The 19,327-nt window shown below is 25.5% G+C and overlaps 2 protein-coding genes across 2 annotated transcripts; both read right to left on the minus strand.

The window, feature by feature from the left end:
- Positions 1-2,832: 2,832 nt before the first annotated feature.
- Positions 2,833-3,641, minus strand: OCT59_023903 (uncharacterized protein; the record flags this gene model as incomplete). The annotated part of the gene is made up of 5 exons (XM_066135046.1): positions 2,833-2,876; positions 2,956-2,988; positions 3,053-3,151; positions 3,222-3,538; positions 3,637-3,641. 5 exons carry the CDS (start codon positions 3,639-3,641, stop codon positions 2,833-2,835), a joined length of 498 nt encoding a protein of 165 aa, XP_065991112.1.
- A 10,708-nt stretch (positions 3,642-14,349) lies between these two features.
- Positions 14,350-15,766, minus strand: OCT59_023904 (uncharacterized protein; the record flags this gene model as incomplete). The annotated part of the gene is made up of 8 exons (XM_066135047.1): positions 14,350-14,483; positions 14,550-14,708; positions 14,776-14,953; positions 15,031-15,230; positions 15,305-15,398; positions 15,468-15,574; positions 15,653-15,681; positions 15,753-15,766. 8 exons carry the CDS (start codon positions 15,764-15,766, stop codon positions 14,350-14,352), a joined length of 915 nt encoding a protein of 304 aa, XP_065991113.1.
- Between the last annotated feature and the right edge of the window lie 3,561 nt (positions 15,767-19,327).

The following is a 19,327-nucleotide window of genomic DNA, read 5'->3' on the forward strand; positions in this document are numbered from 1 at the left end:
CTATGTCATTCAATTGTTTATACTGCGAAGAAATTTAATTAAAAATCAGCAAATTAACTGGAAAAATATTAGATTTTTTTGTTATTAGTTGCTTCTACTCCGTAGCAAAACGAAGGAACCATACTACATTCTACGCAGGGTGGCAAAAAAAGATTCCGTCCCATTTGTCGCTACTCTCGTTAGATAGTTGATTCTTAATTTATCTTTGATAAGGTTCCCATGATGTAATATATTCGTGATTCGTTACATTGTCAATTTAAATCTTTATGTTATCATTCCGGTTTCGATTCTCCAATTCTATATAAAGTCATATATCTAAATTTTTTTATAAAATTCTTTAAATTCTGATAATTAATCGCTTATTAGCATTTTATTTACGATTAAATTTAGTTAACTGTAAAACCATAGCAACATTACGAAATTAATTTTTTTTTAATTAAATTAACCGCTTTATCATTATCGTTATTGGTATAATAATAGACTTTCATTTCATTAATATATAAAAGAATTTTTATGAATTAAAATAATGAAATTATGTAAACTGAAAATAAATTATTATTTTACTACACCATTTTTCGTTAGATGATTTTTTTTCGCAGGATATTATACATGTTTAATATTTTATGTGCATGAATAAATATTCTTGGACAACTGCTGCTTTGAGCCAAAAAATCCACCACAACAAATTTAATTTGACATATACAGTAGAATTAATCTTTGATGAAATAGACAAAGCAAAAAAGATTGTATTTTGGATAGTATTATTGGTTGTACATCTTATATTCTTATATAAGACAATATGAGTGGCTGTTGAGTTATAAATGATTTATTGATTTTACAAAGATTAAAGATTTACTAGTCAATTATTTAATTATAAAAATAATAAAAAAAGAATAATTTATACTTGATTTTAGACTAGCACATTTCCTCATTTCCTTAACAATATTTTAATGTAAATCTGGATGGCATTTGTATGTTTCACAAATTCATCATTTTAAAATAAAGTCACATGTACTGTACATTAAAAAAAGATTTCCTTAACAACATTTTTCTCTTATAACAAATCATAACCATTTAAATAATGTTTAACTAAAAATCGAGGAGCAATAGAATATTGATTTTACGCAAACATAAAACTATTCCAAGAAAACACCCACCTACCTGGTCTGCAGATGTATCCAGTGTACCCAGTAAGCTAAGCATCTATTGCGTATATTCATTAATATCATAGTATTTTGTGGCATTTATAGTAAATATAATTAAGTTTATAAATGGATAAAGTACACGAGAACTCATATTTTGGACAAAAGTCCATAAAGATCAGTCTACATAAATTATTTTATAAGTTCTTGTGTTTGAAATTGAAATTTCCATGTTTCTACTTAAAATGTAAAACTAGTATTCTATTTATTAATAATCGTACCAAAACACATCTAATCGATTTTGAGCATCTTGATATCCCTGTTTAGCGGATTCAATACCAATAAATTGCTGAATTAGTATTTTTTTCAAATCCATATCTTCTTTCGTACATCAAAGCAAGATTATCAATTGATCTTATTAACAATGTTTTTTTATATGTATACTAATTTAGCATATTTTAATATTCTTTTTTTTTAAAAAAGAATTTCACTATGCTTCATAAATATTGTTTGTCCATATGCCTAGTGGATTTGCTTATGAAAATTTTAATAATAAAATGTACTATTTAAAGCATTATTGAGAAGCATATTGTAATCATCAATAAACTTTTAAATTTGATGATAAAATAGTTCGATCTTACCAATAATATACGGAAAATCTAATCAATTTTTCTGAATATCCAAAAAATATTATTCTTTTTTTCCCATTTCTTGTTAAAAGTTATGAATCATAGAAAAGAATTTTATTACAAAACACCAAATTAGAATTATAGTTATATTAATTATATTGTTTTATCATAAAGGATTTATCATAAATTCTTAATATGGCCCATAGTCAAGAGAAATACTAGCTATGTGTATGTAAATTTTGGAATTATTAGCAAGAATAAATATATGAATCTTAGATATAAAGTAATAATAAAATGGAAACAAGAAAGGATAACAAAATAATCAAGTGTATGAACAAGCAATTACGGAAACAAAAGATAAATACAAAGAAATTAATAAATAAATTGTTAAATAGATGTAGATTGGCAAAAAGGTTAAAATCATATAGAATTAATATAAAATATAAAATAAATTTGCAATATGATAAAACTAGATTCAAGTACTGAAGGTAAATACAATTATATTAATACTAGCTAATCAAAAAATAGCATGATAGGACTTAAAGCTGGCCGATTTTTAGAAAATTCCAAATACGAAATCAGCAGGCGGGCATTCCTAAATTAAAAATGATTGCTAGTATTAATAATAACTACGGAAATTTATTCCATTATTACAATACAATTTGGTTCTTTTAAATAAGGTTTAAAGTCGTTTAATTTTAAAGATTTCATTTAATTAATTAATTGAATATATATAAAATAAATGAACAAATAAATAAATGTATTAATTAATAAGACAATTTAAGATTTTATCTAATACTATCATTCTTACTCCTACTCCTATTCTTCCACTATGGTCTTATAATTTATTAAACAAATAAAATATAAATAAAAATTACAATTCAACTAACTATTGAAAAGAAAAAAAACATCATCCACATTTTTAAATCAAGAACAAAGCATAATTTGTAAAAAATTTTTTTTAATCCGCTCTACAGAAAACTATGTCAATTAGAATTTTGAATCATAATAGCGAAAAAAAATTCAAAAAAAATTAATAATAGAAATTACTTAATTATATTCTAGCCCTTGATTTTAACTTTGCCTTCAAAATCGCTATTCTGATCTAAAATAATTTAATAAATAAAAAAATAAATACATCAAATATAGGTAAAAATAAGTTTATTATAAGTATAGATGCTTACCAGACAATTGTGAAATGTCAATTTGCAGGGATTCTATCAAAAAAAAAATAAGTATTTTGTATACAATTAATTTGAATATTTTTTCATTAATCAATACCTTGAGACTCCATACTAATTTCAGAATACTTTTGCTCAGAAAGATTATTGTCATTGATTTTTAATTTTTTTAATTGAGAAATATCAATTAATAAGGATTCTAATTAAAGAATTGAAATAATATTAGTTAGTATTTTACAATTAATAAGAAATTTTATATTAATCATTACCTGAAGATTTTATGCTAATTATATCATCATTCTCTTTATAATAATCATCAGTATTTTTTGGTTCAGGAAGATTATTAAAATTAAGTAATCTACTGGTATAAATAGCTTCTGAATGTGTTTTAAATGATATTCCTAAATTGGTTGAAATTGCACTGACCAATGTTCTACTATTGGTTATTTCTGATTCCTTAATTTGTTGTTGTATTCCTGTATAATTATCAAATTCGCTATGACCACTTAATTCCCTAAGCCATTGGCTTAACAATTTTTTAATTTCTTCTGCTTTTGGCCTATTTAATTGATTTGCATCCAAGCATCTTTTAATTAAATTCACAATTAATTGAGGAACTCTAATATTGAATCTTGGTCTTAGTCCTTGACAAATTCTTATTGCTAAATTATTATTATGGCTTACATCATGATATGGAGGTAATCCAGAAATTACCTCATACATAATTATACCAATACTGTAAATATCTGCAGCTTTGGTATAATCTTGGCCTCGTAAAATTTCAGGAGCAATATAAGGTAAAATACCATATATTTTATTTTTAGTATTTTCTGATGCATTATAATCTGCAGGTTTGCATAATCCCATATCAGTTATACATGTCATGCTTTTAAGCCTTAATATATTACCAATATGCAAATCTCGATGAATTAATTCTTCTTCATGAATATCTTTAAGTCCATGTGCAATGCTATGTAAATAATTAATTTTATCACTCCAACTTAATTTATCATAATTTCCATTTAAATAATTTCGCAAATTTCCACCTTCTGCATAATCTAAACCATAACATAATTTTTTGTTTCTGGATCTTGAGTTATTCCATAAAATTTAATAATACGCTTTTGCAAGTTTAATTTGTAATGTAAGGTTATCTATATATTAAATAAGTATTAGCACTAATAATTATAAAGATTTTAAATTTCAAATAGTAAAATAATTCACCTCATTCATAAATTCAAATGTAACATTTTTTGAATTATTTAAGCTTTTGAGTGCTACAAACATATTTTGATCTTTTCTTTTCCAATTTTGTTGTTTATTGTCCCATTCATCAATATATCCGTCAATCCATCTTGCTCTATATACTTTGCCAAACCCACCTTTTGCAATAAATTCAATATCATAAAATCTGTAGTAAGGTATCCATTCTAATGCTTTTTTGGACACATTATAATTACTATATGTTGATAATTGGATACCTCGAATAAATTTATCAATATCTTCATTCCCACTAGTCCAATTTTTGAAGTTTTGCTGAAAATGGATTGTACTAAATACATATTTATAATTATTGGTTTTTGGATCTTGAGTTACTCCATAAAGTATTTCAGCCTATAAATAAATTATATTAATGAAAATTTAAATTTTGAAATATTATTAATAATTAATTTACCTCATATTTAAATTCTAATGCAATATCTGCCAAATTGTTCAAGTTTTTAAGAATTACATACATATTCTGGCCTCCTCTTTTCCAATTTTGATGTTTATAATCCCATTCAATTATATATCCATCAATCCATTTCGCTCTATATACATCTTTTGTAATATATTCAATATCATAAAATTTATTGTAAGATATCCATTCTATTGTTTTCTTGAATATTTCATAATCATCATGTGTTGATAACTGAGAATCTTGGATGAATTTATCAACTTTTTTATTACCACTAGTCCAATTTTTGAAATTTTGTTGAAAATGTATTATACTACATGCATTTTTACATTTTTTACATTTATTATTCAAAACCATCATATAATTCTTAGCTTCTGAATCTTGAGTTATTCCGTAAGACATTTTAACCTATAAATAAATTATATTAATGAAAATTAAAATTTTAAAAATATTACTATTAATTAATTTACCTCATCTCTAAATTCTAATGCAACATCTACCAGATTATTCAAGTTTTTAAGAATTACATACATATTCTGGCCTCCTCTTTTCCAATTTTGATGTTTATAATCCCATTCAATTATATATCCATCAATCCATTTCGCTCTATATACATCTTTCGTAATATATTCAATATCATAAAATTTATTGTAAGGTATCCATTCTATTGCTTTTGTGAATACTTTACAATTATCATGTACTGATAACTGAACATCCTGAATAAATTTATCAACATCTTCATTACAACTAGTCCAATTTTGGAAGTTTTTCAAAAAATGCATTTTGCAACACACATATTCACATTTTTCACATGTATCATTCAAAACTACTATATAGTTCTTAGTTACCAGATCTTGAGTTATCCCATAAAATTCATGAGTTATACAAAACTATAAATAAATTATACTAGTGAAAATTAGATTTCAAAAATTTCATTAACCAATATATTAATTTACCTCATTTATAAATTCGGAACTGACATCTGTTGGACTATTTAAGCTTTTAAGAACTACAGACATATTTTGGCCTTTTCTTTTCCAATTTTGATGTTCTTTATCCCATATGTCCATATATCCATCAGCCCATTTTGCTCTATATACTTTACAAAACTTATTTTCTGAAATATATTTAATATCATAAAATCTATTGTAAGGTATCCATTCTATTGCTTGGCATGTATAATTACTATGATCTGATAGCTGAGAATCTTGAATATATTTATCAATATAATTATTCCCACTAGTCCAATTTTTAAAATTTTGGTTAAACCGTTTTGCATTACATTCACTATCACAATCACATGACTTAATCAGCTTTTTGGTAATTTTAGCAAAGAATTCCATTGCGAACTCTCGAACTACATATAAAAAAGTAAATTTGAAAAAAAACTTTGCTAGTAGTTAAGTAGTAAGACGAAAAAAAAAATTCAGACCGATGTAAAAGTTGTACTTATGTACTAACTCGAGTGTCACGTGATTATATGAAGACCAGACTGCGAAACTAAATAAATATGCAGTGTAAATTGACATGAAATTTGTGCGTTATAAGGACAATAGATATAAATAGATTAGTGGCGCAATTTAATACTATTTATTTTAGGTAGACAATTTATTTTTAGTGACATTAGAATTGGAACTTAATTATAATTTATTTATTCCAAAGTCATAAAATTAGATAAATAAATGAGGGCTAATTTGGGTTATTCATGCCAAATTATATTATGATCTAATAATATAATTTAAATTAATCCAAAACTTATGTCAAAATAAATATCAGTCAATTATAAAAAAAAAATCATCATGAATTATCTGAAAATCTGGATATACAATATATTAATATTTTATTTAAAATAGGTTTTCTCTCTTTTTTTGCTTATTAAAATAATTTCTAATGGTCAATCCCGCTTCTCAAAAAATAATTTAGAATAAATATTAGAATAAAAATTGATTATATTTCATTATTTCTGAAAATAATTCTTGTCATTGATCAAATATTTAAAGAACGTTTGTACTAACTTGGGTGTCACGTGATTATTATGATCAGTACTGGCGGTTTGGGTTCGCGGTTTTTAGAATTACTTTTGACTCTCGCATAGTTTGTCATTAACTCCTTATAATTTGTAATTTGCAACCGTGACTTCATTCACGTGGAATGTAAAAATAAAAATAAAATTAAAATTAAAACTAAATAAATATGCAGTGTAAATTGATATGAAATTTGTGGACAAATTTTACTATAGATATAAATAGATTAGTGGCGCAGTTTAATATTTATTTTAGATAGAGTTTATTTTTAGTGATATTTTATTTAGTTTAGTGGTCCGCGATGACTTTAAACTATGAAATTTGGGGATTATGGTGGTCAGGGATGACCTTTAATAATGGTTATTATATTGATATTTATTATAGTATTATTTATTATTTTTCATTATCATTTTATATATAGTTGAACTTGGGCAATATTTTGTATTTTCACGCACTAATAAACCTTTGTTTTACCCGAGAAGTATTTAACTGTATAGGTCGGCAAAGGATATACTAATCCTTACAGGTAATGCTGCGGGGTGGTCGTACAGCGTTTCATCGTTTCACTTTCGAAACAATAAAGAAATGTTACAAATTGTGAGAAATGTGGCGACAGATACACAAATGTAGAAGATAAATGGTGTAAACCATGTCAAATATGATAATCTTAAAAAAAAATTTTACAAATTGGACAAGCGGAAATGAAATATTTGATGATTTAACTCAAGAAAAAATCGAGATATTCGTGAACAAAATGAAGCTATATTTGAATGGATACCATACAATCAATTGAATGATATTAAAGGAATAAACAACGGTTTATATTTGGCAATATCGAAAGATGGTCCATTATACTATTGCCATCACGGAAAAGAATATCTTTGGTTTACCAATTATTACCAATGAATTTTAAATGAGGTATGAAATGACTTTATTTAATCCAAAATTTTCATATATATATATATCATTGTAATAATTTTTTTATTATTTATAATAAGCTAAATCATATTTTGGTTTAAATGATTTTCCAATATATGGAATATCTCAAAATCCAAATACAAAAGAATATTTTATGGTTTTTCAAGATTATTATTGTGAAAAATATGATAAAAATATACAAATGTGAAGTTAATAAGTGTGAACTTTCAGAATTCTAAGTTATAAGTGTAGCATTACTATATTTAAATTTCCAATTAAATCAACTGCTTTAGCGTTTATTATGCCATTATTAGAATAATAGATTTTTCACTTTATTGTTAGGTAAAAGAATTTTTTATGGATTAGAATGATTAAACGAATTATATAAACTACCTGAACTACATCATTTTTCGTTAAACGGTAAAACGGATTTATGAACTATTAAACTACAGTACACACGAGAATTATATTTTAGGTACATCAATTCCCAAGAATAAATATTCTTGGACAACTTCTTTGATCCAAATAATCCATCACAACTAATTTAATTGATCATATAGAATTAATCTTTGATGAAATAGTCTAAGCAAAAAAAAAGTTATATTTTGGATAGTATTATTCCCTATAAAAAAATTGGATACGTTTTTTATAAAGTTTTTATACGATTTTTTTCCTTAGAAATAAAGTATCATAATAGGGATACGGAAAAATGCAGAATTCTGTATCACTAAAAATAAGGTTTGGATACGGAATTTGCACAGGATTCATATGGAATTTACATGATTTGATCACTGATTTTATTATACGATTTGGTCACTGAATTTACTATTTGTATTACAGTTTACTATAATTATATTTACATAAATCTAATTTTACTTTATTAAATTAAATAAAAAATAAAAAATAAACAAAATACAAATACATTATGAAAATTCCCTCCTTATTAAAACCACCTATTGCAACCAAAATTATCTATAAGTTCAGGTTCATTTGGAGTCAAACAACCTAAAAACAAAAAATAGAAACATAATAACGTCTAACTTAATTGGAAACAAAACCCCCCTCATGTAGTATCTGCAATCTTTCAAGTCACCAAAGGTCAGCATTCCTACAAAAAAAGAAAGAAAAAGAAACCAAAACAACAAAATAAATCCAAAACTGACCTACAAAAAAAGAAGACTCTGAAGCAACAAAACTGTAACAACCTACAAAAGAAAAGAATCTGAACCCAACTTACAAAAAAAGGGAAAATTTGAACTGACCTAAAAAAAGAAAAAAATCCTGAACCATCCTACAAAAAGGAAAGAACTTCCAAACTGATCTACAAAAAAGAAAAAAGAAACTGAATCTTCTCACAAAAAAATCTGCTGACCTATAAAATAAAAAAGGGGATAAATATAAATAAAAAAGAAAGAGGAATAAAGAATAAATCAAAAAATATTCTTTTAAAAAGAGGGTTAACAAAGTTAGAAAAATAAAAATTTTTTTTTTAAAGAGGAAATAGAAATAGAAAGAAGAAAATTTTTTTAAAAAAAAAGAAAAGTGGGAATAAAAGAATAAAATCAAAAAAAAAATTTTTTTTTTAAAGGAGAGTGACGAAAAAAAAATTTTTTTAAAGGTATGAAAAAAAAAATTTTTTTTTTAAAAGGGGGATGACAAAGAAAGAAGAAAAATTTAGAAAAAATAACAAAAATAAGACAAGAGAAAAGAGAAAGAAAAGGAAAGACAGAAAGGAAGAAAGGAAGATCAGAAGATCAAACTCATCAAAGTAAAAGTTTATATAAAAAACAAAAAACAAAAAACGTATCATAACAAAACAATAAACAATCACGTGATCTCGTGTTATGATACGGGATTTTTGTAAAATTATCTTCTAAAGATATTAAGTTTAAAAATTCCATATAAATTCTGCATGATTAATTTTTTCCGTATACATTTCGTATACATTGCCGTGCAAGAAAAGCTGCCACCTTTTCCACGACAAGTGACGTTAAATTATCATTAAATAAATTAAGAACTTTAATATTTTTATGTAATAATAAACCAAGCAATGCATTTATTTAATAAAAGTACGAATTTTGGGTTATATAATATAATATTTATTGGGTTAAAATAATTACATTGTGAAAATAAAATAATATTAAAATTAATTATGTAAGAATAATTTCGTAATAACTATTCAAGAACTCCCTTTCACTTCTTCCAAAAGTTGCTCTTTATATAACTAATTTAAGGGTAATTATTTTTTTAGGGTTATTAATTAAAATGTTTCACTATCCTTTAATGTTACATCATAATTAATATTATTATTAATGTTTATCACCATGCGGGTCTTTGATTTTCATATTTGTTAAGAAACAAATAAAAGAAATGCTAAAACGTTTCTTAATTAAAATAAAAAAACACTTCCCATTTCTTACCTTAAAGTCCAGTTTCATGCTCAAGCCGGCACCCTACAAAAGAAACAATTAAAAGGAACGTTAAAACGTTTCTTAAATTAAAATAAAAAAAAAATAACTCCTCCTCTTTCCCCATTTCTTACTTTAAAGTCTGTTTCATGTCCAAGCCATCACTTTACAAAAGAAACAATGAAAACAATGAAAATAAAGGCTTTGACACGAAACGCGTATAAACAAATAACTGATTGACTAATATGACGAATTGTAAAGCCTGATCAGCCAATCAGTGATATAGGGTGAGTAATAACTGATCTCACCCCGGGGTGAGGAATAAATTTTCTCAATAAATAATAAAAATTAAATAAAATAAAAATTTAAAAAGGCAAAAATAAACCTAAGAAAGGGGTCTGAAAGGTAGTCAGTACCTTTAAAAGACTAAAGTAGCTATGTAGATTTGTATTTAATATTAGACTAACAATTTAATTTTAAGAAGACATTGTATAATACTGAACATATAGTAATTTATATTTAGAATATGATTATTAAATTAAAATAATACATTATATATTTATTAGTATAATACAACTATCTATATTTGAATGATATAAATTATATTTACAATATTTACAATACAATAATGTGAAGCATATTTACAATATGATTAAATTAGTATTACAATAACTTGATGCAAATATTAAACAAATGTTGCAGTATTAATTTATGGTTTATTTATATGTTTATAGACTCATCACAAAATCAATTCTGAATAATTATCGCCGTTTTCAAAATGGTGTGTGCAGCTCGATCATCGAATATTGATTATGATGATTGGTCATGTGATCAAAACAAACAAAATTGGCCAATCAAATATTATAATGGTCATGTGACAATAAGTGGAAAAAATCATTGCTCCGCGAAAAAATTAATTTTTATTTAAAATTTTATTTGTTTTGTAATTTCAATCTCTTCTTTATACAATTACAAATTAAATCCTCATAAGGTTTCGATTTTACAATATAAAAATTCAAAATTTTCATATAGAATTTCTGTAAAGATAAAGAGAAAATAAATCAGAGTCAATATTATTATAAAAATGCTTAAATTTTTTTAAAATGACCATTTAAACTTGATAAAACTTTAGTCTAAGCAACATCATACCTGTTAAATAACTTATTTAATTTTTAACTTAGCTCTTAACTTGTTTTGAGGCATAAAATATCTATTGTTATAAAATTATAAAAATAAGTATACACAGTTAGATAGTCTCATTCAAATTTAATAAATCTAAATTCCAAACATTCCAATATTTACAGAAAAACTTTAAATAGCCTTCTAAAACCTTTTAACTTACCAAAAATGCTAAATTATTTTATAATAATGCAATTAGTGTTCCGAAGGGGTCGAGTCAGGTCAGGTTTTGAGGTGTATTCGAACTCGACCCGAGTGTAAAAGTAATGACTTGAATTCGACTTGACCCGATTCAGTTATAATCTGACTCAGATAACCCAGGTTCGACCCGTCAAGTTGTATATAATATAAAAAAATTGAAATTTTTAGTTAAAAATATAATAAAAAGATTCGGGTCGCTGGGTCAAAGTAAAGGTATAACCCGACTTGACGGGTCGGGTCAAGTTCATGCGGGTTACGGGTCATCAAATCGTGCGACCCCAACCCAACCCCTAAATACGAGTCGGGTCAATAACCCGGGTTTGACCTGACCTTTCGGAACACTAAGTGCAATATAACGTAATAGGCAAAAAATTACAAAATTTTATTAACACTATCAATGTAATTGATTATAATTATTATAAAAAGAGAGAAAATGGTATCTAAGAATAGAAAAAAAAATGTAAGAACCTTAAAGTTTGAGAGAAAATGAAAAAATCATTAGTTATTGATGGTAAACTCAATAATCGCCAATAATCTCAAACTTTGGACGAAAGAAGTAAAGAAACTCAAAACTGTACATAATAATTGACTTATAAGGAAAAGCTGTAAACAAACCTATTAACGCAACTTCTGGCAGGGAATCTTAGAAAAGAATGCGAAACATATATTGGGTTTAAAATATTCGGTGAAAATCCACCCCAGCCAAATGATCGACATAGTTTATAAGCTGGATGTTCGTGCGCTAACTTATAGCTTATAAACTGCCCATGGGCATATGTAGCCCACGGGATCTGATTGGTTCAGAATGAGGACAATAATGTCCTCATAATTATGGACTGTGATAGTCCTTTAGTTTAAAAATGAGGGCAATAATGTCCTCGTAATTATGGACTATGAAGTGCCTTCAATTTAAAAATGAGGACAATAATGTCCTCGTAATTATGGACTATGATATGCCTTCAGTTTAAAAATGAGGACAATAATGTCCTCGTAATTATGGACAATGACATGCCTTCAGTTTAAAAATGAGGACAGTAATGTCCTCGTAATTATGGACTATGATGCGCCTTCAGTTTAAAAATGAGGACAATAATGTCCTAACGTAATTATGGACTATGACAAACCTTCAGTTTAAAAATGAGGACAATAATGTCCTCGTAATTATGGACTATGAAGTGCCTTCAATTTAAAAATGAGGACAATAATGTTTTCGTAATTATGGACTATGATATGCCTTCAGTTTAAAAATGAGGACAATAATGTCCTCGTAATTATGGACAATGACATGCCTTCAGTTTAAAAATGAGGACAATAATGTCCTCATAATTATGGACTATGATGTGCCTTGAGGACAATAATGTCCTAACGTAATTATGGACTATGACAAACCTTCAGTTTAAAAATGAGGACAATAATGTCCTCGTAATTATGGACTATGATAAACCTTCAGTTTAAAAATTAGGACAATAATGTCCTCGTAATTATGGACTATGATGTGCCTTCAGTTCAAAAATGAGGACAATGTCCTCATAATTATGGACTATGATAGACCTTCAGTTTAAAAATGAGGACAATAATGTCCTAACGTAATTATGGACTATGATAAACCTTCAGTTTAAAAATGAGGACAATAATGTCCTCGTAATCATGGACTATGATGCGCCTTCAGTTTAAAATGAGGACAATAATGTCCTCATAATTATGGACTATGATGCGCCTTCAGCTTAAAAATGAGGACAATAATGTCCTCATAATTATGGACTATGATGCGCCTTCAATTTAAAAATGAGGACAATAATGTCCTCATAATTATGGACTATGGTAGACCCTTCAGTTTAAAAATGAGGACAATAATATTCTCATAATTATGGACTATGTTGGGCTTTAGTTTAAAAATTAGGACAATAATGTCCCTATACATCATGGCGGATTTATAGAATACCCAAAAATTTGTCTGTCATGTCAAATTAAATAAATATTAGATGAGGTATTATTTTAGTCATCAAATTTCTATTTAAGTCCCAAATTTATTAGTGAACAGTCAAAAATGAGTTCTAAAAAATTTTTTTGTACCTTAAATCTTGCATCTAACCAATTTTCCCATTATCTAAACAATTATTTCAGTATTAAAGGCACATCATTATTTGACATTTTTTAGGAAAAAGCTTAATGTTTTGGTAAGTCAATTTTGATTTCTGAGGGCGCAGCAGGATTTTTGCCAAATTTCATAAATCCGCTGCAATAAATGATGGACTATGATGGACTTCAGTTTAAAAATAAAGGAAAAAATTATATAGTGGAACGGAAAGTTCACTATGACGAGCTTTGACTGTATAACTTTAGTTGCTTATTTAAATTTTTTTTTACTAGCTAGTACTAGTATTTTTAATTATCCAATCAAAATTATAGTCCAGAGTTTAAGTATTAAATAAGTTGCAAATTCAACTGTAAAGTTCTTTAATTAATTGCATATGGTTTAATATATTTAATTTCAATTTTTATATAATGATAATATACATGATTTAAAATGTACAATTAGCTTACTGGTATATAATGAATTGGTCTGTTCTGTTCTGATCCAGTCTGGTTTTAACAAAACTAGTCTTTTAACTAGAACTGGATCAAATCAGCCTTTGAGCCATTTTAAAGATTGTTCTTTAGACTGGTATAAAACTGAAATTATTTTGCTATATGTATGTAGCTTTGACTTAATCAGAAAGACAATGAAATTATCAGTCATAACTTAACAGTCATTATTTAATTATATCTAATTTGTAATAAACTGATATGAAATTTGAAATATGAAATTTTAATATTATATGATAATGAAATTAAATCATTTTATTGGATGAAAAATTTATAACCTTGGATTAAAGACCATAATAACCAGTTCTAGAACTGGGGAAATTATTTTATTACCAACTATAATGCTAACTATTCTACTATTCACTCAAATTATTTATCTTAAAATATATGTTATTTAAATTACTTAATATCTTTTCTTATCTTCAGTACTTAAATCAGAATAATTACAGAATAAAACATCTTCAGGCCATCCTATTATAGTATATTTAGTTTGGTTATACCAATTTTTATAGGGTATTCTTTCTTTTGTTATCAAATCTATAATTAATTAAGTATAATTATTATTAACTTTCCATTATATTTAAAATTATAATTATTACTTACTAAATTTCTCTTGTAAATATTTTCTAACTTTATCACGTGCATTCTTACTATTTGGACATTCTTTATCAATAATAGATAATTGATCATCTGCACTTTCTATCATAGTTATATCCTCTATATCTTTTTGAAATGTAACTTGTTTAATAATTTCATTTTTAGCTGATACAGAATAATATAAAAAGTTAGTTAATTTTTATAACATTTGTATAAAATAATATTATTATACCTGATTTTTTTAAACAAGAAAAATGATAAAAACTGTTATGAATTTCGTCTAGTTTTAAGCAGGACTTGTAAAATTCTTCACCAACTGGAGTTCCAAAATAAGAGATGTTCAATTCTTTGCTTAAAGGAATCACAAGTGTCAAAAATTCTACATCACAGGTAATTTGTAAAGTTCGATACTAGAAATCAAGCATTTAATAATTAATTATATAGAATTTTATATTTTAACTGATAATCTAATAATATATATACATACCAATTTTCTAATTTCACAAATTTGTTTATTTAATTCAGCTTTGCGAAGTCTTATACTTTCTATTAATTTTGGTTCTTTATTGAATCTATTTTCAGATAATTCTTCAGCTCTGTTTTTAAAAGAATTCAATTGTTCTTTATTAAGCAATGCATATTCTTCAGCACATTGTTTTTGAGCTCCTGGAGTAGTAACTTTAATTTCTAGTAAATATATAATTCTTTTAATAAGTAAATATTTTATGATAAATTAAACCAATAATATTTATAGAACATACTATTTTTTTTGAACCATTCAGTTTGAAATGTATTCCATGAACTAATACTGCGAGTCTTTTTTGGTGCTGGTTCTCGATTATCTTTCATGATACTCTATAATTTATAAAAAATTTGGTCAAATCAAAATAAATTATTCTTTGAATTGTATTCAAAATTTTTAACCTTTATAAATGCTAGCTCAAGTTGGCATTCATCAGATAACATTTGGATTTCTGCATCATGTTTTTGTTGTAAAGCAATAATCTTTTCATATTTTTCCTGTGTAAGACCTAAATTAAATTAATTAACTTAAATATAAACTGAAAGTATAAAGTATTTTAATATTTAAAACATTATATTGTAATTACCATCGCCTTTTTCTTTGAAAAGTTGATCACTAAAAGAATCAGATATGAGATATTAATACAAGGTAAATAATTTTTAAACAGTATATCAAAAAAACTTTACGTTGAAATATCCATTATGAGATGGGTGTAAAGAGATTAAATGATCAAAAAGATGAAAAGATTGTGATGAAAAAAGCATGAAAATGTTATTTTAATTGGCTGTCAGCTATTTTGATCAAGAATTATGATTGGCTAATAATCACCTGAAACAAACAAACAATCATTTGTACAATAAATAATGAAAAAAATATGATTCAAAGTTTTGGTGACATACTTTTAATTACTAACTTATCAAATTGCTTCTCTTTACTGAATTTTTAGAAAGCTTACTTATTCACTGTTAGGGTATTTAACTCATTACCATTTCTAATATTTTCTCATTTTATTTTTTTAATAATTTTACTATTTTCTGAATTTTTTTGTTTTTATTATTTATACTTAACTCCTCTGTTTCTCTATCACTTCTTTTATCCTTCTCTAATCAAGAATCTCCTTATCTTTTAATCCAATTTACCTATGCTTTGAGACTTCTCAGAACTTACTACTTCTTGACATCTCATTTTCCAAATTTTTTCATATATATACGTCAAATATAAGTCACAACATATCTTCAACATCTTTGAATCATCTACTTTACAATGTTTATATTGCCAAATCTTGATGTTAGAAAGTCCACGCATTATCTCATATAGTAAATTCTTAATGTAAATAATCTTGATTTAACATTACTATGTTGTAAAGCTTTTCTCTTTCTTTATTATCTTCTGTAATTACATTGACTGCATCTATCCATAAATTAATAGAAGAATCTTGTTACAATGCTACTATATAGTAGTATGATCCCATGTTTCTGTTTCTTCATTACATCTTATACATTTCTCTGAAGAAGTTCCAAAAACTTTCCTTTGATATAATATTTCATATGTTGGCAATGTTTAAAGAAACTTTTTGATCCTAAAAGCTCTAATTTGAGTATCCATCGCATTAGTTGATGATTTTGATACACTTGTTTCATTACGAATTATCATAAACAAAATTGGCCAATTGATGTTAACTTATATTAGTTACAAATAGCTGTTCTAATTATTTTAATAACATAATTTCTTTCTTATTGTTAAGACTACTAAGGTCTTTGGCCCATTTCTATAACAACCTTCCATATTTTATTTTTTAAAAAAAAATTTGCACTGCATTTCTTTATTAAACAATACCATAGATATACATATTAACGTCAGAAATACCTAGAGGCATGTGAAAAAGCACATGACCCTATAGCAAACCAGTCTATTTAAATACAAAGAGCATATATAATTATATATACCTGAGCGTGCAAAAAGAACTAACAACAATATATAATCGATGTCACTCAACCCAAAAGAAACAATACAAAATAAAAAAAGAAAAACAAAAAACTTTCACACATAACATATATAAAAACTCTAGACCTAACAGAAAACTAAAATTTAACTAAAGTAAGATTACAAGTAACTTCCATTATACGGAAATGTGTTTAAAACCAAACGAAACTTTCATTAGTGACCACTCGCCCAGAATTATCACACCTCTTTTCCAACTTCCATCACCTATAATCCACTTATCCCTTTTTTTTATTTTTTTAATTTTAATAATGCATTTATTATCAATTACAAAAAGATTACATAAAAAAATTTTTAAAACACTAAAAAATAATTAAAAATTTTAATTATCTTCTATAACTAAAAGCATTTTATACTAAAAAATTTTTTTATACTAATTTATTTTAATACCCCCATGATTTCGTAATTGATATACCTTCCATTATTTCTAATATTGTTTTCTATATTTTTTCTTTATCTTTTTCTATATTATCTGCTGTTTTGTATTTTTTCTCGCTTTACCTCCTCCTTTTGCTCTTTTGATCTTTTTTACGTTTCTTTTTCTCACCTTTCTTTAAATCCTTCTTTTCTTCTATCGCCACTACATCTTTACATCTTTTATCCCATATTTTCAATCTTATATTCTCATAACAAAAACACCACAATTCTTCTATAATCATATTGTATTCTTTTTCTTCAAAATAAGATTGAAATTGTTATTATATAATCCTCTAAGCATCTCCCATTCTCTACTAAAACCTAATAAAATTCTTGTAGGCTTTTCTAATACTTGAACAAAATCCTATTAATATCTCATAATATTGTCGAATCATCAATCTTTTTTTCATCCTCCAACTTTTTATCGAATTCTCTATAATTTCTCTTACAGAAAATTCATTACACTCACATTTCCATTAATTATACCAATCTTCTTCTTCCTTATTGCATCTTGGGCAGGTATCATTATCAATCCAAATATTTTCCTTTTAAAAAGTACACTATATGTTAGTAATTCTTTTATCCAATTTTTAATTTTATACGCTCTTTCTTTTGTGTCCTCTTGCGCACATTGCCAAAATGTAAATTTGTTCCATTGCTTATAAATTTTAAAGACTTTACCCAATCGAATTTATTTCTGTAATTATAGGAAAATAAATCTTCAATCTTTTTACTATTTAAAATTTCGTTCTTCCATATCACTTCTGAAACTTTCTTTCGCCATCCCCTTAAATCTCCTAAAATCAAATTATATTTCCAATATAAATTGAATTCGTTGGTCACTAATCCCCCTTCATTAAAGTCTATCATATATGTTTCATTTTTGCTTTCTTTCATTTGCAATAGAATTTATCCATTTCTTCTTTACATATTTTTATATCGTTCGCCTCCTTCTCCGTACACGAAATCGTTCTTATATTCATTTGCGATCAAAACTTTTCTATTACCAATAACTCCATATTGTATTCATTATCTAACCTTCGTCTTGTACTTAAATTTTCTATAATTCTTTGATAATTCACAAAATTTCCCATCTAAACCTAAAATTAATTCGCTATTACTATTTAATAAAATGATACCTATTATCAAACATCTTAATAAAATTTTGTATTCATTCTCAAACAATACTTTAAATTTTCTGTTAAAATTAATCTCATTCTTTGTAACGAATTCTTCATGTCTTATCTTCCACATTACTAAATATTCAATCGATTTTTTCCCATTTTCCTTAACTTTACTTTTTAGTTTCATAACCTCTATCATTAAAAAATTTACCTTCCTCCTAAAACTAAAATCGTCTTTCTCTAAAATACTATTCTTTAAAATTCTATCAGATTTTTATTTGTATTAACCAAATTATCTATCATCTCAATTCTTGTATTAAATCTTTATTCTTTTTATTCTTCTCTTAAATATTTTTCCACCAGATCATTTATTTTTAATATTTCGGAATGTCTCATAAGGTTTGATATTCCAACCTTCGTTCCGTTTTCTAATAATCCTACTTTCTTCATTTTAAATAAATTAAACATTCAATTTTACTCTCTTTATTCATATTTTTTTTTACCTATATTCTTTTTACAACCCTTACATTTAATTAAAGTAGGTGAATCATCTATATTTATATTCTCATTTATCATGATCCAATGTATCCCTATCCTCTTATAATTTTTATTTCTTGATTTTTTCCTATCTTCTCCAAAGATAGGAAATCCTTTTTCATCATTCCATGTTATTAAATTATTTCTTGACACTTTCTCATTTTCATCAAAAATTTTCATAT

This window comes from Rhizophagus irregularis, chromosome 4, assembly GCF_026210795.1.
Source record: "Rhizophagus irregularis chromosome 4, complete sequence".
Classification (NCBI taxonomy): domain Eukaryota; kingdom Fungi; phylum Glomeromycota; class Glomeromycetes; order Glomerales; family Glomeraceae; genus Rhizophagus; species Rhizophagus irregularis.